This window comes from Mixophyes fleayi, chromosome 10 (assembly GCF_038048845.1).
Source record: "Mixophyes fleayi isolate aMixFle1 chromosome 10, aMixFle1.hap1, whole genome shotgun sequence".
NCBI lineage: Eukaryota > Metazoa > Chordata > Amphibia > Anura > Limnodynastidae > Mixophyes > Mixophyes fleayi.
The window spans coordinates 88,401,777-88,428,293 of NC_134411.1; the positions used below are offsets into that span (position 1 = coordinate 88,401,777).

Genomic DNA, 26,517 nt, shown 5'->3' on the forward strand with positions numbered 1-26,517 from the left:
CTATAATTTAGTAACATTAATAGCGCCAGCATACACTGAAGCACTTTACAATTGGGAACAAACCGTAATAGAACAAGGCTAGGTATTAAAGAGGTAAGGGAACCTCTGTTTGGTCCGTATATCAGACTGTAAGCTTGCAATTACATCTCTAAAGACTTTCCACGCCCACTGGGTGTATGACAGGGTCCCCCTCCTCCCACTATGTGCTTTATATAGCATGACTCACTCATATCAGAGAACCTCTGCTGATCATCTTCAATGATTTTTGGGTCTCTAGATACAGTAAGCTGAGATCTGATGTATCCGTCCCAATCGAAAGTCTTAAAGTGGCTGTGTTGGCTCTCCCGTACTATGTAGATATCAGAGCAGCACTAAAAGCAATCTGTGTGAGCACTGGCAGCTGTTTTTTTCATTTAGCTTTATATAGCGAACAAATAACCAACGTACATGAAGCCAATACAAGCCCTTATGCATCTGCGTTACGGTTCACAACTTGTTCACCAATCGTACTATGAAGCCAGGCATTCTGGCACTCAATGTAGAGAGTGGCCCAAATGTATGTTAGGCTCCATCACATACAAATAGCATATTCACATGACCTTTGAATAGTAAATTGTAAAACATAGTAATGTTTTCTGTGTATTTTCCTATTACCAGAACAAGTACTGAAAGGCAGCCATGACCACTCTATAACCAATGCTCAGTGCTATGCCTGCAACTGTTCCACCTCTCATACTCTTAACACAACGGACGTAGCTTTTCTGTGTCCCCAGATATAACCACCACCTCAGGTCTAATATGTGCCGCTGAGAGCTGGTTTTCACCATTAGCGCTATGCCCGCTGTGCCAAGAAATACATTGGTTTTTTTTCTCCATAATTTATATTTTGTATGGGGAAAAAGACAAATAAAATGAACCCTAAACTTTAATTTTTCTCAGCAACCTTTAAACAAATAATTCAACCGCCAACAGATTCATCCTGAACCTAAGCTGGTTCTTCAGTTACTGTTCTATCCAAATTGTCCAGAATATATTCAGCATTGCTCTGGCAATAGAAGACACACATTTGAAATGTATGATTGCGCAGAGAATCTACCTGGCGGTGAGCAAGGGTGGGGTAATAATTATCCAGGTTTATAAACCAGACAGATGCTTACAATGCAGTAACTTGAGGCCGTTACTTGACCTATAAGCTCCTGGGAACTGCTGCTACCAGTACACACATGATGTAAACAAGGAAATTAGATCAAACACAAGTTAAAAGTTCTTTTCACGTATGTACTTTACGGACACACCTAGGACTACTCATATTACACACTCCTTGTGCTGACAAAGTATCATTATGCCTCTTACACCTTGCCAGTAATGTGAAACAACAATCACTAACTGAAGGATCATTGGTTCGACAATACTTTTCATGTTTTGATAAAGAGGACTTAGGATTGTTTTGCCAAATGTATTTGACACAAACATGAAATTTGCAAAGTGAAACCATTTCCTGAGGGAGATGTCAAATGGTCGATCTAAGACTGGGTACACACTAAAGGAATTTCAGCTGATCATCGTGCCAATCACATGACCATTACTGCGTACGCTGCCATGATGAACAATTATCGCTCCAAAGCCCGTCGTATGATTTCATTTTTAAATCATACAATGAGCACAGATCTGATGGTAAATCTTGTATAGTGTGTCCACATGAATCGGTATGATGAGCAGGAAAACTTTTTTCCCCCTGTCATTGGTAACATCATTAAAGAGGTCGCATCGGGAGATATTTGCTGCAGTGTGTACCTAGTCTAAGACTTTCCCAGCTAAGAAATGTGTCGTTCACAGAGCTCAATTGCTTCCTGATGACACAGGTTAAATGGTAATGCTCCTCCTCTGTAGCACAAGAGTAACTACGAACAGGTGCATGCGCCCAGCTTCTCCATTCACTTCGTGTTGGAATGAGAACAGTGGAGCGCCAGGACATTGACCACACTCAGATCTCCAGTGACCGCACAGCACTCATAAATTAGAATTTAAACAACCTAGAAGCAAACAGGAATTTCAAGTTTTTCATTCCTATCAAGAGCTCTATTTTCCTGCACTTATGGCAAAGACTGATTACTGCACATTGCTCAACTCTACAATTCTTTAAAAGCATAATAAACGTTCATAGCAAAACCCTATATAAACAACAAACAGTTTGGGCTCTTGCTCCTTGGACGAGACAGACCAGAGAATCATTTGCGTACAATGTTATAGAGAGCAGACGTTACCAGTGTCTGAATCTTTTTGATCTCCATTTGTCCCAACTGAGAAAGGCAATTTTCTTTTTGTAGTTTTCTCTTTCACTTCTTTCCCTCCATCACTTCGATCCAACTTTGGAGTTTTACTTTGGGAAACTTTATCTTTATCCTTAAATATAAAAATATAGAAATATATTAGACAAGTCACCATATACCAGAAACAAGAGACAGCAGGATCAAAAGAAATCTTTAAACGGTGATCACTGACCCAAACGATATTTGCAATAAACCAGTCACACAGCTTCCATGCAGGATGGAGCATAGAAACCTCATGTGTTCTTGTTATCAGTACATGCTACACCTTGCTCTTATTCTGTCAGCGGCTATTGCTGTCTGAGGTAAATGCTTAACAAAACTTTTCAGAGATTAGTATTTGAGCCAATAAAACTAGTTTGTGAAAAACAAACCATACCCCATATTACAAGCAACAGAAAGTAATACAATCCCCTTCTACTGCTCCAGGAAAACAGCCAGTACAGTGCGTCAACCTTATAGTTTTTCAGAAAACACTCCATAAAAGCTAGCTTTAAGATGCACTGAAATTTAAATAGAGAATGTGACAGGCTAAAAACCACAGCAGTAAATCAGTGACTGGAAGCATGCATTTTATACCAGCAAATAATGCAGACTACACAAAGCAGAGCCCATTCTACTGATGGGTATACAAGGTAATGCACAGTACAAAAACACAACATGGAGATGATGGATGAAAACTAGAAGGTGTCTGCAATAATCATGTTGTAGTAAGTTCACAAAGATGCGCTTACTCTCCTGTGCAGTGTCATTAGTGGACATAGGGAACAGCATCCTGGCATTTATTTCAGAGCAAAGTAAAGTCTGTAGGGAGTGGGGAAAAAGGGAGTTGATGAGTACACTGAAGATATCCGGTGTTTCTTCCCAGCACAACCATAGGGTTATTATAAGACTTCACTAATTTCTATGATCGCACTAGTCAATTCTTATTGCTTTGACTTTTCTCCATACCATATCTAGCTCCAGACATGGAGTGTCAATCATTAACTCTAACACAATACCCCTGCATAGTGGCAAGATGTGTGGCTGAACATATGCCAAGCACAGATACTCAGAGGTCATGTCTGATGTTAACTCATAGCCCATACAGAGGGATTGCATCAAAATGGTTTAGACATGTTTTGAGGATGTCTCTTATTAGATTTGTTTGAAACAAATTCTAAATTTTTATAACATTTGGGTAACGGTCATAACCAGTTATTTGTGAATCTCAGATTACTGTAAATTGTGTTTTAAACCACATTTTAGACTTTAGCCTTATTCCTTATGTCTAGAGCTCCTGACTGAGGCTAAACATTAAAATGTGACATCCTTGTGTTGCAAGCTCACCTGGAATGCAACCACAAGAGGTCTGTCCTCTTGCAAACCCATGGAAACATTTACTGCACAAGAGAATGTCCCAATCATATCTAGTCCCGATTGGTTGGCTCAGTGCAGTCTGCCACAGATTGGCCACACTGTTAAAATCCTGTACCAACCCTAGAGGATGTTTGAAGTGTTTATTTGAATTTATGGCAGTGGTGCAAGACTAGCTTTGGCTTTACATAAAGAGCACATGTTGCTGTATTGTGTGTGTACTAATGTATTCCACCTGGGTGAAATAATCACTACCACACAGCAATGAGCAACAGTCATCCTAAGGGCTACATATGCAAATAGACACTTCCTTTAAGATGCTCTATGATCCCTATTATCTGCTATAAATCCTGTGACCTATCGGCAAGAGATTACACTTTAATTCTGTCCCCCGACTGTCCTGTGTTGTAAGCAGCTCCCCGAGTCAACGCTCACCTGGCTACCCTGCAGGTGTAACGCCAAGTAAGCAGTCATTGGCAGTAGCAGAGAGGTGCTGGAGCAGCTACACAGCATCCAGAAGCTAGCGCTTTCAGGTGCTGGTGAAGGAGCCTAGTTGTGGCAGTGTCTCCTACAACTGGTGGGCAGTTGTCACTCGACGCCGGTGATTGGATCCAAATACTGGATCCAAAGTAAATAAAACACAGTTAAGGGTTGGCATTGCCAAGTTTAGATTTGGACCCCCACTAAAATGTATCACTAAAACAAATCCATCACTTGCCATGAGTACTTTGAAACCCTAGAATATTTTATGGATGTGCACAATGTTCTATGGAGTCCATGACCTTGTCATTTATAACGTCATTTTATCAAGAATATGGTTATAAAACTTTTCTTAGGTGTACACAAATTAAGATTGTGCCCAATTTAAATGATCTGTTCCTGGACTAAAAAGCTTGTCAAATGCCAATGTCAAACCCTTCAACAACCCTGTGTAATAGTAAAAGATATCTGAAGACCCTTGTCAGGAAAACTACATGCTAAGGGAATAGTCTGCATAATAAAAACGTGCATGTGTCCCTTGTATGAGTAAGACAAGCCAACTGAAGCACCATAAATTACAGTTTCTTTGGTCGTTATTCGGTGGATTAAGAGGTGGCAATTATAAAACCTCAATGTTCAAGTAGAACACTGCTTTAATTACAGCAAAAACAGCGCAAAAAGGGTACTAAGGCATACACTAAAAAAATCAAGTGCGGAACAAATTCAGTATGAAATAAAAAGTACCTTTATTAAAAATTAGACAATAAAAAGGCACAGTATTCTAAGTACTACTGAATATACACATCAATCAGGGAGTTGAAATTAAAATAATCATAAAACATCAGGAACAAATGCACTAAGTTCAAAAAAAGTTCTATAGTCATATACATATGGTTTGCCAAAATAGTGAAATAAGTTATTACATAAGAAATGAATGACTGACATTACAATTGTTCCTAGAAGAAACACAGAAAACATGGAACTTGATATTGAATCTTATTAATCCACTATATATTTTAGCAAACCATATATATATATATATATATATATATATATATATATATATATATATATATATATATATAGGCTATAGAACTTTATTTCAACGTTGTGCATTTGTTTGTTCTTGATGTTTTATGATTATTTTATTTTCAACTCACTGATAATTGACATATGTATATTCAATAGTACTTAAGACCACTGTGCCTTTAGTTTTCTAATTTTTAATCAATATTGGTACATTTTATTTCATACTGCAATTTATTCCGCACTTCATTTTTTAGTGTGTATACCTTAGTACCCGTTTTGCGCTGTTTTTGCTTTCTTTTGGTTACACCTTTTTGTGGCAATAGCACTTCCCCTTTACAGCTGCATCATCATCAGGCGGCACTCTATTTGTAATATCCATATTGCTCTTTAGCACCTGATTGTTTTCTTTTTCATCATAGCAGCCACATCCAGAGCTAGTCTGTCGCACCTATGACCACTCATTACACATATATATGTACATAGAGGATCTTCATAGCCACATTGGACCATATTTTGGCTAGTATTATGGGACTGAAGGCCTCATCTGTTTTCCTGTGCTGGTTTCAAAGAGTTTGTAGAAACCTATAACATTAAAGTGACCAGTCCCCAGGGTGGTCAGAGCAGCGATACACTTTAATAAACAAGGCCTGGAAAGGGTAGATTCCCCTACAAGCTGAAAACTCCAGTCACCAAGTCCAGGGGCTCGTTCCAGCCAATCTGTTGCTGTTATAGTTACGGGAACCAGAGGACTTCCCAAGAAGTGGCAACCACTTTACTTTTCCAGGACCCTTATTTCCTAGGCAAAAATGCCCACAAGGTCGAACTGATTCAAAAGAACTCTACACTAAACAACCTGGGATTTCTACCATGACTGACAATACACAGCATATTAGTTCCTTCCAATCACAGCAGTCAGCCAATAGGCTATTTCATGTTGGCCTAAGAGGTCCAAATAAGAGGCAACAGTCCCAGCTCTTCAAATTTCAAAACCTGGTGCAGCAAAAAGCAAAGTAGACCTCCCAAGAGATGGCAACTACGTCACTACTCGGGAGTTATTTTCCAGGGCATAAAGGTTTTTCAATGAGCCAACCACTAAAAGACAGTACTGTACAGTATGCCATATGGTTTCAGTTAGTATGTACTTTAGAGCCTACATTACAAACCATGCTAAAGTCAAATGAAAATATTGGTGACTTCATTAGCGCAGCTGCAACTCATTCTGATAAACAATTTCAATAGCAGTAACAATTCAGCCACAGACAATGGCTCTCTATTAATAGACAAACAGGAACCATATTGTTCTTAGAACAGCCCAAACTGACTCTTCCCCAAGAAAACCTCCCAGCATAAAAGCAGGAAGTTGGATAGAGGGACAGTAGTCCAGATACTGTTTAAGCGGATCAAAAAAAAAAAAAAAAGAAAAGAAATGGTTTTATAAAAGCCAAGATAACAATTGCAGCACACTCAAATAGAGCCATTTGTGCAATTATACTCAGCAATGGAAAATACTTATGAGGCATAAAGCTCTATAAAAAAATTGGCACCTTGAAGAAATTTTAAATGATTTAAAAAGTATTTTCGGGTTCGAGAAATAAGACGAATCACCTGTGCTTCCCTGATCTTACACCCGAGCTAGAAACTCCTACTACTTGTTCATGACTGAGCTGGGGATGGGCCTTGACAACACCACTTACTATTAATGAGCGAAGGCCACCCAGAGCCTACAGGAGCAGACTCACTGTACTCCTGAAACTTGGTGACAACTGAAGGACACTAACCAGCTTTCCACACCTGGGTTCTGACATTCGATGTAGTGGTTTAGTCTTCCGGCCCACAGGACAGACTAAAGTGTTTTTAGCAGAACGTTGTGGTGACAGCGTTTCGACTAGTTTTCCGAATACTGCACTAACTGTGCGTGTAATAAGTCTTTTATAAACAGATTTTTACAAGATAATTTGCACTGTGGGGCACAACCCCCCATTTATAAGAGTCCTATCTGAATAGGTGCTTAAAGTAATGTAATTAAGCTGTACTATTATTAAAAAAAATTGCATGACAAATTACTTAACTGTATATACCCTCCCAGATTACATTTCCTACCTAAGCGTATATGTATTCAAATATTCAGTCTTTTTAGTTTGCAATTAGAAATAAAATGTTGCCATTACAGTATTTTGTGCTGACCAAACAGCCAAAGGGAAGGAATACTTTAGTATATATACAGATATATACTCCAGCACACCAACTCTTTAATATGTTGACATTATATTAAAGCATTACAAATATGAATGTCTTCAGTTCCTTTGATACAGTTTAACTATGATATTAAGCCTAAAACATAACACTTGAACCCAAGAACACAAATACTAAGGATACTTAATCTCTGCCACAGTTCGTGCAGAAAGAATTTTATATTGTCAGACACAACACAAGTGCAGAATGACCAGATACATGTCTAGTTTGACCAAGTGTAAAACTGGATCCCACCAAGCATTGTTAGTGCAGTCGGACTACAACACATACTGCGATATAGTGGGGTCAGGCGCAAACACTTTCAGCCTACAATCTACGTTTTAACATTGCAAACAAAAGTTGCCCAGGTTTGAAAGTCTCCTCACACTTAATTGCTACCGGTAAGGTCTAAAACAGTCTGAACGTCTGTCTAAATGGCAGCACACATGGGCAATGTCATTAGCCTGTTGCTTTTCACCATGAAGCAAGATAGTTTTACATAAACTCATGCAGCAGCATTTTCTAAAAAGCTTAAACTGAGAAAGACTAAATTATTAAATGGTTACAACCAACTGAGACTTGACAAAGTGGACCTGCATACATAGCAATTACAAATCAAGACTTTGCTGAATTGTTTACCAACCAGGCTATACACAACACAAGGAGACAAGCCAAGGCACTTAGAGCAACTATTCCCAAACACTAAGTCTCAAAGGCTCCAGAAACACACGTAATTTCACCCATCCATTGTAAGGTGCTACAGAATATGCTAGCGCTATATAAATAAATGTTGATTGCAGGATACTCCCTATAGGTTGGCAGGGACAGAGTGCACAAAGAATATAACTATTAGATTATAACAGGGTTTCCCAAACCCAGTCCTCAGGGCTCCCCAACAGTGCAGGTTTTCTGGATCACATGTGACATAATTAGGACCACCTGTGGATCTGTTACAATGTATCAGTCAGTAATGAATACACCTGTGTTCCAGCAAGGAGATATGGAAAACCTGCACTGTTGGGGAGCCCTGAGGACTGGGTTTGGGAAACCCTGGATTATAATCATACATACTTGTATTTAGGAGCCCTACACAAAGACTAATCCTGCAGCACTGCCCGAGTGTCAAACAGGATAATTTACCAATATGACCACAGACCGGTTTGCAGGGAAAATAATTCTGTAATTAAGCACTTTATAATATAAAGCCACTACTTGGCCTATTACGATATATGACTATTTCTATTTGCAAGAACATTTCAACAGCCTCCTGTGCTCGCGTCACAGGGTGGTACCTAAACAAAAGTTAACGCATTGATGATTTCTGTATGTTTAATAATCACCCTGTACTAGCACTGATCGCACGTGTGTACTGTCCGGTGGTTTTTCAAAGGGATTAATGACCCCCTCCCCCTACCAAAAAGTTATTTATTTAGGTTGTATTCAAGATTTAGCGCTCTGGAAAAAAGTTTCCAGGTGCATTGTGTCTGGTATTACGATATGCATCAATGTTTTCACAAACTATGAACAGCTATACTACACAAAGGTGGTTACATTTTACCTAATAAAATAAAGCATAGGAGTAACAAGATCTGTACTTTTGGGCGGAGCGGTGAGGTATTAATTTGCAGAGGCCAATGTACTAGAGCTGTTGAAATAACGACTGCAATGGTCATTAACGATACAGTTAAACGGATAAGTGACAGTATTCTGGTGGATTTGTATGCAAGGTTATAAAATTACTAAATGAAAAAGCATAGGCAGAGTGGATAATGCTGCAATCACACATCCAAACCAAAGCTGTATGCTTTCCATATATGCTCGCACCGTCCGTGTGATTGGAGGTAGTGGGATGCTGTCAGACCACCCTTGTGCCGCATGATCTCAGCTGCAGAACCACAGAGATCCCGGAAGCTGCAGAGCTGCTCACTTCCCGACCTGCAGCATCATTCCACTAGGTCATGTGACCGTGCCCCCAGTTAACCCTTTTCATGCTGTAATGTCCAGATTGAAAAACTGCAAGGCTGCACCAGACCAGGATGTGAGCAAATTGAAGATATTTGGGCCTTCTGAATCAGAACGTAATTGGAGGAAGACCATGCCCAAAAGATAAAGCATACACACAAGGCGTATATGTAAGAAGTTACTTATGGAAATGTCTGAAATAAAAGTAATCAAAAAAACGCACATAATAGCACAGCTTCCTTCTTTCTCCATCAGACATAGAACCATCCACCTTCCCCCATAGGGGAATACACATCATGCTCATCCCCACTAGCACAGGGGAGCACCATTAGTTTATTAGCTAGACTAATTCCTCATATTGAAAAGGGAGCAATGCAGCATTCAAACCCAGCTACATCCATCTGGGAGAATGAAGAAGAAATCAAATTATTTCCTGTGGCCTAAAGCACACAATGGGCAGAGAGCAAACTAATGACAGACAATTTATATGTATGCCACAGTCACCTGTATTTCATCCAATTTACTGTCAAATTCTTCTCACACTATCACACCTTACATCCAGCTACCACAGCTGTATGGACCAATGTACAGGCCTCGTCCTTTTAAGCATATTGCACAGTGTGGTATATAAATCTCAGCTTGCACAACCATATTAATACTGCCCCCTACACTGGCTGCTTCTCACGTGTGTGGACAGGTCCAGGTGATTATTTTCAGACCAGTAACGTCAAAGTGCTTCAAGGAAATGTTAAATCCTTAAAATGAAAGCCTGTGAGGCCTTAAATTTAAATCAAGTGCCTTTGTTCCCCAATTAAGAACTTTATGCTTCTGAAGAGCTAATAAGTGTCTCAATCATCGGTAACGTTTCATGAGGAATTATCCAGCATTTTTAATTTTTTAGGGGTTTAACTGTTTACAGATTCTCATCTTTCCAGAGACTCGCTCTCTGGCAGTCGCAAGACTCTTTGGGAGCAGAATATTTTGTCTAATTGCGGAAACCTGGTGCTTTGGCAGCAATCAATATATTTAGCGGACTCATTACTGCAATTATACCAATAGTAATGATCACAACTTCAAATCCAGACATGAATTCAGCTCCTCTTCTGTGAACTTCTTGGGCACCTATTTATGTGAATGACCAAGACATCTCACAAGCAGGATGGCTGCAAGAGAACAAATGTTCAGAAACATTCCATAGGGAGAGGCTGCCACCTTACATGACAGTGAGAGGGATCACAGACTAAAGCCAGGGATCTCTGGATCCAAAAGGTAAGTACTAATTAAAAAGGGAGGGGGTTTCAAAATCCATTTAAAAAAAACAAAAAAAACACCAAAACACTGGTGTTCAGCTACCTGGTATTTCATCAACATTGCGTGGAACAAAACATAACCAGATTCTGTGTCTTCAGGATCCTGTGCCATAACTCAATACTCAAACAGTATGTGCTGGACTACAGCCGAAAACACTAATGTGTACCTAACCTATGATTGGGTCAACGATGACAGATGGTTGTTTCAAAGCCACTGAAATAGTTGATTGAGATATTCAAACTAACTTGAAAATCTTGTTCAGCAATGGAACCACGTCGTTACAGTTCTGCAGTGTGTATGCACTCTGCAGAATGGATACGATAGATGAGGGGGGACAGGAACACATACATTGAAAAGCAGGCCAAGAACATGGTGGCGGACCCTGCTAAGCAGCGGTCTGACAACCAGTCGATGGGTATAACAGATGAAGAGCACAGATCTGAAGGTAATCGTGTACACGTGAAATCGGCATGCTGATCGGGATTTTTTCCACCAATCGTTTGTAAAACGCTAATCATTTATTTTTCCTATAGTGTGTACCCAGCCTTACAAGTGTTTTAGATGACAAAAGGATTACTTTGCCATAACGCCAAGCCTTGGAATGCAAGTTTACAACACCTTTCAAAGGGCTTTACCTTCTTCCCTTCCTGAGTTTACTAAACAAGCTATAATAACAGGTTATGTAGGGCTTTGAAGATTACATTTTGCAAGTTACTCCCAGACATCTGATTAAATGTTTGTCTTGCCCTATGGTACAGAGACAATCTGTGTGACTATGGGTTTCTATGTTCTAGCACCTTTAGGTTTATTTGCAGGCATTTTATTATTGCTGTTACTGCAGTAAAGCACTGACTTAGGGCTCTAACACAGGCACAGAACAATAATGCTGCATAAAAGCCTACACAGAACCTTGTACTTTGTCCTTGCTGTAACACAGCATTAGGATTGTGTTCATTACAGCCATTGCAGTCCCTATAGCTAGGTACACACTACAGAAATTTCAACCAAGTTTTTATACCGAGCGATTTTACATACGATCGATGGTCCGATCGCTCGGTCCATGGACTGCATACACACTAGCCTTGTTTAGGACGATAAAGGGAAGAGCAGACATCCCTTTAGCGACTTTTTACAGCCATGTTGTCGTGAGCAAGGACTAATTTCGTACTCACTGTTGTGGATCGGTCGGAAGTTTATACACACTACACAACGGAAACAAGATTGGAACGAAAATATTAAACGGTACGACCAACTAAATGAGGCGACAATCGTCCATTTGGGCAGACTTTCGACCATCGTGTCACTGTACACACTGACCCGACTTTTGAACGAGCGGTCGTATGTCGGCTGTTTGAGCTGATTATTGGACAAAAACAGTGTAGTGTGTACCCAGCTTTAGGTCTACAATGGATTGTCTGGCAAATTAAAGGTTAATGTGTGTTTACACTCACTTCCATACACTATACAGTAAAGCTCCAATTTGTAGACACTTCCAGTAATTGAGACGGATCATCCATTAAGCAGAGCTACACTAGTGATTTGCTGGCTGTGGGAAACTTACTGATCGGTTACATGTTCTATAGCGTATGGAGTCAGCTATGCAAGCTATTTACTGCAATGATAGACAACATGGGCCGCAGGTGAAAGCTCCTAGGGCCACCTGGTGCCCATCACTGATTTACTGTCACCAGGGAACACATTTCCTAAAGTAATCAAACATAAGGAAACTATCAGAAGGAAACTATCAGAGAATGGACAGACTGGTGTAACAAGTATCTTATAGACATACTGCAAGAAATTATTCCAGATTAAGTTAGGATATGGGGGGAGGGCAGGAGGCACAAAAGGTGGACATACGATTTACACTCAACCAGCTTTATTCCTATCCTTCAGTAAGGTTACTGGAGGTCTGGTGTGAGCAGGGAATAGTCTCATCCTATAAATCTACACTTAGGGGGATCTACATCTGCCAGCTCCTCGTGGGAGCACTGATCAAGACAAACAAACCTTGCACACCAAGTGAGATCTTTAAAATGATACCTACATAACCGTAGGATGGAGGCAATAACTCAAAACGCAGAGGTGAAATGGATTTTGAGGCCCAATGTAGATGTATGACCTTGTGGCCGACTGCAGTTTGTCATTTTCAGATACAAATCACACTTCTGCTTAGGATACGACAGGTCTTCTAGCTGTCATTTCAATATATAGAGAATACTGATGGACAAACATGAGCAGAAAACATGGAAGGTCTCAGACAAACAGCAGCACAGCCCAGGGCATGCGATACACTTAACAGGAAGGCTTTCATGTCCAATAGAAAAGCATATTCTAGTTTTACAAAGGTGTTCTGAAATATCCTTATTGCACGATTTATTTAACATTTTGCAGAAATCACGATTCTACCCACTCAAGTGTCGACAACAAGCCACTAAAATTAACTCCATACCAATGAAGCATGTCTTGCAAACAAAAATATTTTCAACTGGGACAGACTGAAGCAGAAGACAATGTGTCATCCCCCACAGAAGCACTTCACCTACATCAAACAAGGCTTTATTAAGCAATGCAAGAGCCTAGTCTCTTCATTACCTTCCAATTCTCCTCCCCAGAGACAGTGGGTAGGGGGTGCTCTCTTTTTCCCACTACTAAAATGCCTGCGATATCTTTTCATATTCTCTTTATACCATGCCTGGATAAATCTCAGGAGATGGGCACATACAAATTTACCCGTGGAGGCTAATGTTTTTTCATGCCACCTCTAACGATTCTCAATGAGAACGCTCTTTCAGGGTGTCCTTAAAGGGCACATTTATTTTTCAACTGATGTTCAATAGAAATAAGAAAATATGTAATTACTGCTGTATCACCTTAGTCTGTCTGTCTCAAACCCGGTTTACTCCTCCCTAATTACTCCTGTCAATTTTATGTAAGCAGTCCAACAGCACATATTAGTGGTGTGGTCAAACAACAGAGAGGAGTCTGATATTATTGGTTAAGTGTGTCAGGAAGGTGGGATGAAATCAGGGAGGTAGACATAGATGAACCGAAAAAGAGAGGCCGAAATGTTAGAAACTTGCCTTATAAACAAGGAAACGGTCCCCTCTGTATAAAAGTACTTTTACTGGTCCATAACTGTGCTACGCTTCCAGGCAGCTGCTTACCAAGATGTAGGGAGTAAGAATAATGGTATGTAAAGGGCTTCTACACTAAGCTAATGGATTACCCTTCAACGTATAACCATAAAACTATGAACCATATTTAAACAGATACATTCCGTTGTATTAGGTAAATATATATGTAGTTACTGTAAAAAGCGCTCAGAACGCCCAAAATATGTATGGTCATCCAAATTTTACTACCTTGCTTCACTCAAACTGTTTGACTACACTTCAATAGAAAAGAAAAAAGTTAACCTAGTTTAGACCTTACATTTGATTTACAATGTTACTTGAGCTACCACCTGAACATTTAGCAATCTTACAATGACTAGTTAGCACGCAAATTTTTTACCATCGAGATTTTTTTCAGTCAATGGAACTTATCACACTGCAGTAAACGTCTTTAAAAACACACCGTCAACCATCCCTGGTGTGTGGAAATGAAAGTATTAACATAACTAACCGGAACACAACTTGACTGCACAAGTTTAAACCACATCACCTAGATTGTGAGGTTGTAAACAAACTTTTGGGCTTTGATTACCACATTAGAATGTGAAAATCTGACAATGATAAAGCCTGAGGCAGCACTAAAAACTATGCATCATATTAAAGCCTATTCAGAAGTAACATTTGCAACTGGTATGTAGAAACAAACATGCAAAATATCAGTGCTTATATATTTTATTTAAAAAAAAAACAAACTAAATATCCACAAATATGAAAAACAAACAAGAAACCTTTTTGCATCACAGCAGTAAAAATAGTCACTATGTAAGAATTCAAATCGTCCATGCTATCAGCTTTACCATTTAAATATTCCAGTATACCCCTTCCCCATATTTGATCTTACATAATAAAACATTTGCATTACAGGGAAGACCAGGCCCAAAGATAGAGCGATTACAACAGGACACAACTCATACCATATGCTGGCTAGAGGTAGTTTTAGGTAGCTAATGTAGGAAAACATGCAGGGATATAGTTGCGGCATCCTGGCCCGGCAGATACGCTGACGGATCCTTTCTATAACCACCTGTCTGGTTCAAAGAGGCAGTGGTACAATCAATGGACTTCCTATAACTGCCAATGGAAGCTCATGGGAGGAGGATAGAGATGAATAACTTATTTTGCACCTTAATAAGAAATGAGTGCAGAGCCTCTGGGAACGGGGCAACACTTTTCCCCCCCAATCTTTATGAATTACCCAAAATAAAATTGAGCAAAATATACTCCCGGGAACTTTAACTAAAGCTATCCATTTACATAGACAATAGCAAATAAATCTTTCAACGCCCTCTTAAAGCAGCAGCAGCTTATGATACTATAACATGCGCACACTTACAGCTTTATATTCCGGTGTTAATATGGACAAGTAACAGCCAGATAGCAGCAGACAAATATACTATACCTTTTTCCCAGTTTGTTTCTCCACCATGTCGTAGCTGATGAATTCTTCTGGCTGTGGTGTTTTAGAACACCCACCCTTGGGCATCGTTTTGCCTTCCTTACTTGGCCTTCATTTATGCCCCTATCGCTTCGTCATCAACAGTCTGAAAGAAGAGGAAAGCCGGTTAGTGGAGTCTTTTTCACCACAATTTAATGCAACTTTAGAGTCCTCTGCTCTGTATGATTTTTGCATTTTGCTGAGAAAAGCACTAATGCAATTTCACAAGTTAAACTGAGTAAATAGGTTTATGGATCAACAGTGATGTTTTACTGTGCACAATGACAAAGAACAAGTATTTCATGCAGCTCTAGCTGACAATACACTAACACAAGGTTATCTGTAAGCAGAGTTGTGGTGGTGGGAACAGACACCAGGAATATTACAAAGCACTGAAAGCAAAAAGTAAATTAAATGGTCTTCCCAAGATAGCTTGCAGAGAAAACAGTGGTTGGAAAAACAAAGGGTAAGTGTACAGAGAAAGTGTTAGAAAATGTATTAAGATACTGACATTTCTGATGTAGAACATGTTTGTGCAATTACACGAGACAGGATACTGCATGTCACTGAAGTATCTGTCCTGAGCCCAGGTAGGGGGTAGAACACAACCCGACAACCACATTTTGATGAAAGGACTGGCAATAAACTCCAGGGAGTCTTCCTGTGCATTAGGGCTAGTAATAGAAACTGTACAAATGGTGAACCAAACCTGTGCAGGCATATGCAGGGAATTCACAGGTTTCTGGAAATTGTATTTAAATACCAATTTTACACCCCATTGTTTCCTGTGCCCATAGCTACACCATTAATATGTAATAATGTTGTGTTTAAAGCTTTCCTCTTTGCAAAAAGATAGGCCGGTCCTCATGACTAGTCAAGGGAGAAATGAAATGCACATGAGCAGAAAGTCCTTGTCCATTGGCCCAGTCAATTCTAGTACAGACTGATTGTCTTAGTGCAGTCTACCCTCTCCCAATTTGTCCACCCCAGGATTGATCTAGTGTTTTGAGTGCTTACTTGAATTAATGGCAGGATACTAACTGCTTTTAAATCGCACTACAAACCCCCAAAAAATAAAATAAAAATCATAATATATATGGTGGTGTATTCGGCTGTACCTATATGACGTTGGTGTGTGTCTCAACCATTCTGTGATGTTTAAGATCTACTGTTCATCAACAAAGAAAATTCTTCTTAAAGACCATGCTCTATTCCTGCAAGACTGATCATCAGCTCAAATCCTATGACCTACAGATACAAAGTACCACTGTTATCCCATCCCCCAGCTGCCCTGTGTTAAACCCAGAGCCTACACACTGCCTGCTTCCCTCCAGACCTGATCCCAAATTATATGTTCAGGAGCAACCAGCAACAGTGTGCTGCAGCAGCTACACACCAACCAGAAGTGGTTATAGTTGTCTGACAGAGCCTGGTGGTGGTACGCTCCTACAGCTGGGGATAACATGGGGGCATACAGCGGACACTTTGTTGGCGAGTGTCTGCTGGGTAACACTAGCAGAAGTGGGTAAGAGCAGAATACAGATGGGTAAGAGAAACCCAAAGACAAATCTGTGAACCCCTCCCCCAGACAGGGCGGGAGAGTAAGCCCATCCTGTCACACTCAGGATGTACTTTATATATTCTTCAGGTTTCACATCCTGGTGAATGCTCCAAATGAGTGGGGCTGACACTGGGTATCTGGTGGTAGCTAAACAAGCAGCATCCAGTAATTGTTCACTAGAAGAAAAACAAATGAGGCCATCACGTCTGAGTGCATGCATTCATCAGCCGGAGACATCACAAGACTAAACCTGTACAACTTGCCACAAATCATGTGGGGATTGGGAAGAAAAATGGAGTCTGCCCTTCTGGGGCCAGCATAAGTGCTATACAAATATGCAGTGATCTGTACTATATCAGAACTGTGCAGAGGTGGTAAATTAGGGACCTCTACACACACCTTCCACTGATGAACATTTCAAAGTCATGTTCAAACAGTTACACGTGTAATCCAGTTTCATTCTAGTAAGGTATACATGCGATTGTACAGTTCAACATAAACTGCCTTATGTCCCCCTGCTTTACCCATAGGTTCAGCTGAGGGGTGTCCTATATAATTGTTGAAAAGGGGCGGCATTTTTAGACACTCAAATATGCAATGGTGCACACATAGCAGAAAGCTTTACCAGGGTATGAGAATAAAATAATCCAACCAAGGTGGTTTGCTGCCACACAACGCATCATTAAAACCTTCACTTCAACTCCTTGGGAAACCAAATGATGTACCTGAAGTAACCAAGTGTAATGGAGAAATATATTTTACTACAAATTGGCCCAGTAAAGTTGGAAAGTCTCCCTGAAATATATAGATAGCGTCGTGGAACACTGAAGCATTAGTCACACCACAGTTTACAGAGCACTAGGAAAAAAATGTTGCTCTTGCTATAAATGAAAGCAGTCTGCAGGCCACTATGAAGGGGTGGGCAAATTCATAATCAAAAAGCATTGGGCACTAGAAAGCACTTTCTACTAAATGCTAGTTTATTGGGGGTGTGCAGACATCCAATTTGTTGAGCTATGGGGCACACAATCATGACAAACAACATTTAAATCATTTAGCAAGTTGCCACAATAGAATACACAATTTAGAGATGTACACAACACTCAATATCATGAAAGCTTGCAAGGAATTTCACACCTTTCAAACCCTTGAGGAAGTTACACTACAAAGCTTAGCAAGTGCATCATTTACATGGACCTATTCGTATAGCAGCAAGCAAACCCCTCCAACAAAAAAAGAATAAAAACCCTAAAAATTCAGCCAATGTGTTTAAACCTTACTGGCAACAAACCAATAACCACCGCCTTCAAAGACTTTTGTTTTGCATGCGCAGTATTAAATCCCATCCTAATAACTGCAAAATCTGCTCAGTCATCTTGGTAAGATGTGTTGGCTTCTATTAGCTACACACCAGGCATACTGCCAGGGTATTTCCTTGCAGAGATTTCATAATTGACCAACTAAAAAGGAGTCTAGAGTAAGATTGTTTGCAGCTATATTTGCACAGATTTGATGTGAAAATATGGGAGGGCACAGCAACCCCGCATTTCATTTTACACCCTAATCCCCCCCACCAGAAAAAAGTGTTCTGGTTTTCAGCAAAGACCAGTTTATGCAATGAAGTTAACAGTAAATACAGCTGTAATCCATACAAAGGAGGGAAAGACCAGCAGCATTGGTTAATGTGACATGTGAAAGTACCCGTGCATCCATTGGCCTTAATGCTGATGAGGACTGGCAAACAATTTGTACCCATGCAAACAGATTTGCAGCAAATTCAGTTTAAAACGCCTTAAAACTGGCAGTCGAAATTGGCTGCGTTTGTGACCAACCCTTGTTAATCTAGCTTTCCCTCTGCATACAGTAAATAGGAAAAACAAGTGCATTGCAGGCCGTCCAAAGCTCTATGGAAGAGACCCCAAAGAGTTCTACTGTGAAGTGTGGACAGATCTGGTCTGCCAGCAGAGAAAAGCAAGAGTCAAATCTATGCTTTAGCAGTGGGGGAGGGAGGGTGCGTTTACTATAAGTAGGTCAAAGGTTTACTTAAGGTGTTGTCCAAAGCCAAGATACTACTGGCTCCAAGATTTAAAGGGCTCCTGTGTCCTATGTTTTCCACTCCTTACATAATGATTTCTATTAAATACATGGTTAACCAGGCCCTGCATTCTAAGTTTGTAGCCTCTTCATGCTGCCTTTAGTATCAATTATTTCTCTTGGGTAATTTGCTGCACAGCAACACAACCAGAGACATTACAGCCCAGGTAGAGGGGCCAGGAAAGAAGGTCAGGAACAAACACTGCTTCAAACACTCAGGTACATGCTGAAGTGCTGTCTGGCACTAAGGAAAGTTAGACCAGACATTTTACCAGTATTATCCCATTGGGTCACTAAACATTTCACTGACTGTTCTCCTATGATAAGTAAAAGGTGAAGGGTAATTAGTCCCATTTCTATAGAGCTGCCATCATACTTTAAATAAAGGAATGTGCATTTGTATATGTGTGGTTACAGCTGCAGTGCGAGTAAATGCATTTATGTTAAGGACAAAATGATCAGGCATTTAGCTCAGTGGCGCGCACCCTGATACACTACTGTGAACCCCCACTTCTGAAATCAAACAGCACCCTGATTATTCGAGCCCTAGTGGATCCCCAGTTTAATCTACACTTATTTAGTAATATCAAAGTGCAATTAAACCCCAATTATAACAAAAACCACCTAGAAACAAATAACCATAAAACATCTGAAACTAGCTGCTGAAAGACTTCAATGTGATAATCCAATATACTGCATCTAGCAGGCAGAAATATGTGTTCAAAACTTAATAGGAGAGTCACAGTTATTCAGACATTAAGACAGCAATCTGTATATACTTTAAATTTCCAATTGAGATTGCATTTCACTCCTTCTTGGCCTAATAAACCACCAGGAATGGGTGGGCATTTACAGCTGGAGCCTGATTACCATCCTGCCATTCCCTGAAACTAAATCCTGACCACAATACATCTGGGTTCAGCTGCCTAGAGCCAAACACTACAAATAGCACATTAAAAACCTAAATTCAAAAATTGAGGAATTGCTGTATCAGCGTGACAAATTATTCACGTGTCAGAAACAGACACTGGGCACCACAGAGACTCAAACATTCGTTACATATGGGATAATGTGCTCAAAATCAGAATAGCAGAAGTCACCATTAGAGACCATGTGAAAGGTATCAAAGTATATAACCAATACCTTTATACTTGGCACGTGGACCACTTCTGTGGCACGCCGATCTCTGCAGCTGTCTCACTAAAGCAGCTGAAGATGGCCGAAACGTAGCTGCTGCGCATGCGCAGCTGCACTGTATGCGCAGCTGCTTCGTTTCGGTCATCTTCAGCTGCTTTAGTGAACAGCTCCCGTGAAGCTCCTGAAGATCAGCATCTAAGGTAAATGTGAGGGATGACATGAACAGAGGCACAGGTTTGAGACATATGATCTGGGGCACAACTGTGGTATAACAAACGTTTATTTGGTGGTTCCATTACTATTATAATTATATTTACAGTGGTCAAAGTTGAAATTTATAAATTGACTGTTTGGATAATGTAAGTGAATAGAATTTAGTAGTCAAATTTTTAAAGAAGTGGTGTATGGCATACCACTATATAACAGTACTCTTCGACCACTAATTTATATACACATACATACACACAAACACCTAGCACATGTGGGCTTGAAAATATTTTTGCCAGTGCACTCATCGAAAAAGGGAAACCGATCCCTGTCTGGCAGCATTGCCGTTCTTAAAAGAACTTCAGTTTTAAATGAATAGCAGAAGTATAAATTCACAGATTGCAGGTTCTACAACATTACATATAGTTTAACCTGCAGAACAAATTACAGAATGGTTGTTGATGCTATAACTGGAGTTACTATAGTTACAATCAAGCTTGCCCAGAAAGAGCAGGGCACCTAATGTCAGACAACTCAAGAGGGCAGTCTTTCAAACATTTGTTGCCTTAACTATGTGGTTAGCACTTCTGCCTTACAGCACTGTGGTCATGAATTCAATTCCCGACCATGGCCTTATCTGTGAGTTTGTATGTTCTTCCCGTGTTTGCGTGGGTTTCCTCCGGGTGCTCCGGTTTCCTCCCACACTCCAAAAACATACTGGTAGGTTAATTGGCTGCTAACAAAAAATTGACTGTAGTGTGTGTGTTACGGAATTTAGACTGTAAGCCCCAATGGGGCAGGGACTGATGTGAGTGAGTTCTCTGTACAGCGCAGTGGAATTAGTGTCGCTATATAAATAAATGGTGATGATGATTAACTAACATTGTCAATACCGAACCAGGAAATCCTGCTAAAATTAAGAATGCAAAGCGAATACAGAACTTTCACCACTGTCACCTGATACACAGCTGGTTCTTTCAATGTAAAAAGGGAATTTTGCCACTACTTTGCCCATTTTCCATGAATACGACATCAGCGCACCTCTCAGTGGGCTGTTATTTTGTCTCAATTATCTCATTTCAAAGTCCCCGTCAGTCTTGCTCACATTAGCTATTGCATGAAATTCAAAACGAAGGCAGCTGGTATGATAAATGGGCATTGGGTATGATATTAATGAGAGACCAAGTTCAAAAAGGCAGTAGAAATCTGTGGCAGACAATTTCCTAAGGCTGATGTCAAGATGCCGGAAGAGCCGAGACTGAAACGGCACTCGTGACAGGAAGCCTATATTTACACTGACGGAGCAGATAAGCTCAGAGTCTGAAATACTGAGCGTCCACATGTTGTAGTCAAAGTAGTTAACTGAAAAAGCTTGTCATAGCTTGTAGAGAAACATATTAAAGATATGCATAGGCTGTTCTTTCCCTGTTATTAGTTACTTACAAACATTGGATTTTAGAGCATTATATAAAATTGCAAAAATCAAAATGCACTAGCCCCCTACTCCTGGAAACCTTTACCAACTGCTCATGAGGAGAACATAAAAAGAAGTGCACTTTTCTTTTTATGTTCCCCTCATGAGCAGCCCCTATCCAGGTCTGACCTGGTGGGTAATGAATATACATTACCACATTCCAAACCAGCTTTAAAAACCTTTCTAACCTTCCTTTGTTCATCCAGCTACCAAATATTAAAGCAGGAGCTGCTTACTCAATAGACCATCTTACCCAGCTATATATGAATATGTCCAAACTGGGTTTTTAAGCATATAAGAAAATCATAACTAAACAGAGCTTTCACTGTAGCCCACCGGAACGTTGCCGATCTGAGTCGGATCCGAGACAGATCCGGGTATTGGCGCCAAATGAAAACTTGAAACTGAGGCTCCGAGTCATAATCCCGTTGTCGGATCTCGCGATACTCGGAACCTATAAATTCCCCGCTAGTCGCCGCCATCTTCACTCGGGCATTGATTAGGGTAGAGGGAGGGTGTGTTAGGTGGTCCTCTGTTCTGGTAGATCTCGTGCTGTGCTGTTTAGTGCTGTGCTGTGCTGTGCTGTGTTCTGCAGTATCAGTCCAGTGGTGCTGTGCTCTGTTAATTTTGAGTTCAGTGGTGCTGCTGGGTCCTGTGCTGTCCCCTGTTCAGTCCAGTCGTGCTGTGTACTGTGCATCTAAGGGCATAGTTATTTCCCCATTATTCCCAAGTGTTTAAAAAAGTTTAAAAAAAAAAGTTAATAAAAAAAATACAAAAAAATTAAAAAAAAATTTAATTACAACAAAATTTGCCAAACCAATCCTGCAGTATAAGCCCATTGGTACTGCAATATTACCAAGTTCACACATTCAGCAGTAAAAGTCCAGTGGTACTGCTGCAATATTACAAAGTTCACACATTCTGCAGTATCAGTCCAGTGGTGCTGTGTGCTGTGCTCTGTGCTTCTAAGGGCATAGTTATTTCCCCAATATTCCCAAGTGTTTAAAAAATAAAAAAAAAGTTAATAAAAAAAATATACAAAACACGACCAAATAGACATGTCAGACAGTCCATATTGTTACTGGCAGGAAAAAAAGGCAGTTTGGAAGCCCCTGTACAAACTGGCTCTATTTTACCTGAGTTGTCCCCCCTCCAGTGTGTACTCGGATAGAGTTTTTAGTGCAGCGGGGAACCTGGTCAGTGAGCGGAGAAGGAGGTTGCTTCCTCACAACGTTGAAAAAATGATGTTTATAAAAATGAATAATCAATTCCTCAATGAAGTACAGCACTGCCCTCCAGATAGTACAGAGGGACCTGTGGTTGTGGAGTCCAGCGGGGACGAATTGATAATGTGTGAGGAGGAGGAAGTACACACTGTAGGGGGAGAGGAATCAGAGGTTGAGGATGAGGACGACATCTTGCCTCAGTAGAGCCTGTTTAGTTTGTACAGGGAGAGATGAATTGTTTTTTTGGTGTGGGGGCCCAAACAAACCAATCATTCCAGCCACAGTTGTTTGGTAGGCCCTGTCGCTGAAATGATTGGTTTGTTAAAGTGTGCATGTCCTATTTCAACAACATAAGGGTGGGTGGGAGGGCCCAAGAACAATTCCATCTTGCAACTATTTTTTGGGCATTATGTGACCATTCAACAGTCATTTGCCACGTTCAAAAATTAAAAGAAAATGTCAACAAATTAAAAAAATTTAATCAAAAGTTAAATGCCCTGTCATTATTTAAAACAAGAGGGTTTGACGTGCTAGAAATAGTGCAGTGTTAATATGTTCTAAACACTACACTTGGAACTTGGAGGAGGTATTGTGGCCCCGGTAACAAATTTAGTACCGGGGCCACCCCACTACACAGTCCAGAGTTTTTTGGGGGGAAATTCAGAGGCGTGGAGGTTTTTTTATTAATTATATTGTGGTGACCACTCCTCTACGCAGTCCAGGTACATTTTTTGGTGCGATTAAGACCAGTTGATGGTTTTCTTATTATATTGTGGTGACCCACTCCTCTACGCAGTCCAGATACATTTATTGGTGCGAATCATACAAGTTCAGGGTTTTTAAATTATATTGTGGTGACCCACTCCTCTACGCAGTCCAGGTACATTTTTTGGTGCGATTAAGACCAGTTGATGGTTTTCTTATTATATTGTGGGGACCACTCCACTACGCAGTCCAGAAAGATACCTCGTTGCAACGTTTTGGACTAATAACTATAACCTATATTGTGAGGTGTTCAGAATACACTGTAAATTAGTGGAAATGCTTGTTAATGAATGTTATTGAGATTAATAATAGCGTAGGAGTGAAAATAAGCTCAAAAACTTGATTTTTGAACTTTTTATGCTTTTTTCAAAAAAAATCCGAATCCAAAACCTTTCGGCAGGTGTTTTGCGAAACAAATCCGAACCCCTGTGCTTTACAGAACATTTTACTGGTACAAAAGCTATTGAAAGGAATATTACTTTGAAAATAGTCCATTGTAGAATGATGAAATAATGAAACAGAAGGTGTACCATCAAGCATCATAACAATATAAAAGGCTACCAAACAAAACTTGTTAATAAAGGCACCAAATTACATTAACGAGTCTATACTCCTCTTCAACCATCGGATAACTAGACATGCAACATTTAATAGTTTTAATGATTGCCCTGTCACTATTATGGTCACATTTTACAGGATAAATTATGTGGAGAAAAATAAAACCCTATAAAACTGGCATTCATATAACCAGGTCTTATACAAGGACAAATAAAAACAGCAGTATAAAACCTGCATGTAGATAAATTCATTCAGAGACAAAGAGGTGGGAATACAAGGTGTAAACAATTTATTCATGTCATGCTTTTTTAGCCTCGTCTGACATAGATCAGGCAGTTTTTTTTTTTACATTACCCTGGGATAAGAGACACCTGCTTTTCTCATACAACTGTAGCCAAAGCAGACTGACCCAGAGGTAATCATTTCTCACATTACAGTTCTTGTGATCTAGAATTTTAAATGTGAGCAAGTCCTTTTAAGAGGGTAAATCGAGAGGTTTAACACAATTTATAATGCCGCTCCAGGCACGCTGCAACAGTTGGTTATCAATGCATTCCAGAATAAGGCACATTGGCATGAGCTTGGCATTAATGGGATTGACTGCCAATCCTTATTGGATGTGACTTTATACAAGGCAACTTGTACTGTTCTTTGGGTAACAAGGAACAGCGTTAACCAGCAAGCTCTCTAGAAAAAGATAATCTGGGCATAAATACAAACCAAATCATCTTTTTGTAACAAACTCACTGACGTAAAACTATTTTGTGAAATGCCATGTACAAATGACATTTAAAAACTAACTTAAGATAAATAAATAAAAAAATCAAAACACAAATGGAACTACATAGTGTAGCAGTATGCAGATGTGCGACTGGCATTCAGAATAGCAACATGATGGGATGGGGGACAAACTCAATTCTAAGCCAACTTTTATTTCACAGGTCCAACTCTGCATCCTTAAAATGTATTATAAAACGGCAGCCATCTTGATAACAATGGCTAAGTGGTGTAGGAAGTGTATTGGACAACTATCACATTGCACATCACACATGCAGTCTTCAATCTGACACTACAGCAGAAATATCTGGCTCTAATCCAGAGATCTTTCTGTGCACGACCTTGGGCAAAGTCACCACTTTCTAGTGCCTCCAATAACATAGTCACAGTACAGAGCACACACCATGCAACATAATTACTGTTCTAAAAACAATAGACTTCTAAAAAAACAAAAAAAAAACATCAAATGTTTATTTTCACTTTCAGAACTGTTCAGAGCATAGAACCAAATGACTTTGCTTTCACTCATGTACATGAATGCAAATATACAGTCACGCTACTTCCGCTGCCAACCAGAAACTTAATCTAAAAATATTAAAGTTGGTCAGTTCCCCTAGTGGCCAAATTAAAATTAGTGCTTGTGAGCACACAACTGTACAAAACAGTTTCCATTTGGTGTAGGAGGAGAGGGGGGGAGCGCGGTCACACCATTCATTTACAAATGGTTAGAGGCCCTATGGTCGGCGGGGTCACCCCTTTACTGCCACAGTGAAATTTACAATATGAAGAAAAGGCAGAAGCACTGAAGCAGGAAGAAACCTTTAATAGATCAAGTGGGCCGACCAAAAAAAAACATAATACATAAATTAAACTTACGAAATCCATAGTAAACCAAGCATGTAGTCTGTGCAAAGCATTTCGGAGATGATCCCTGTCAACAGACAAATGGAGAACACTGCCTGTTGAAGGGGATCCTCTACAAAATGCGAAGCAGGAGGGCACAGAGGGTTTACCCACTACATGCTTGTTTTACTACAGATTTTTAAGTGTCATTTGTATTTATCATCAACTTGATGCAAACCCACTTGACATATTGGAAGTTTAATTTCTCCTTTCAGCACTGACATGTCTACATTTACACCTGACCTTTCATCAACAAGTGTGTATTCTATACCTTAGTCAGACTGCAACTGCACACAACACAAAAGGGACAATCTTCACCAGGTTGTTTTTAGCACTTGCCACACAACACATGTAAGCTCTTTGAAAGTGGTGCAAAGGTTTTATAAGCTGATCCACTAAATCTCCACAGAGGCTACTATGTAAATAGCGGCACTAAGACTAATACAGGTTCTGTCTTGAACGGTTATGCACTTGTAAACTCTTAAGATTATGGTATGGAGAGACAACAGG

The 26,517-nt window shown here is 40.0% G+C and overlaps 1 protein-coding gene across 1 annotated transcript in view; it reads right to left on the reverse strand.

The window, feature by feature from the left end:
* The window catches only part of ANKRD11 (ankyrin repeat domain containing 11), a 131,176-nt gene that overhangs the window by 38,437 nt on the left and 66,222 nt on the right, over nt 1-26,517 (reverse strand). The window contains exons 3-4 of the mRNA XM_075189054.1: nt 15,270-15,411; nt 2,265-2,403 (exon numbers count right to left, since the gene is read on the reverse strand). Of these exons, the coding sequence (XP_075045155.1) occupies nt 2,265-2,403; nt 15,270-15,353 (223 nt within the window). The 5' untranslated portion in view covers nt 15,354-15,411. The remainder of the gene's footprint in view (nt 1-2,264; nt 2,404-15,269; nt 15,412-26,517) is intronic.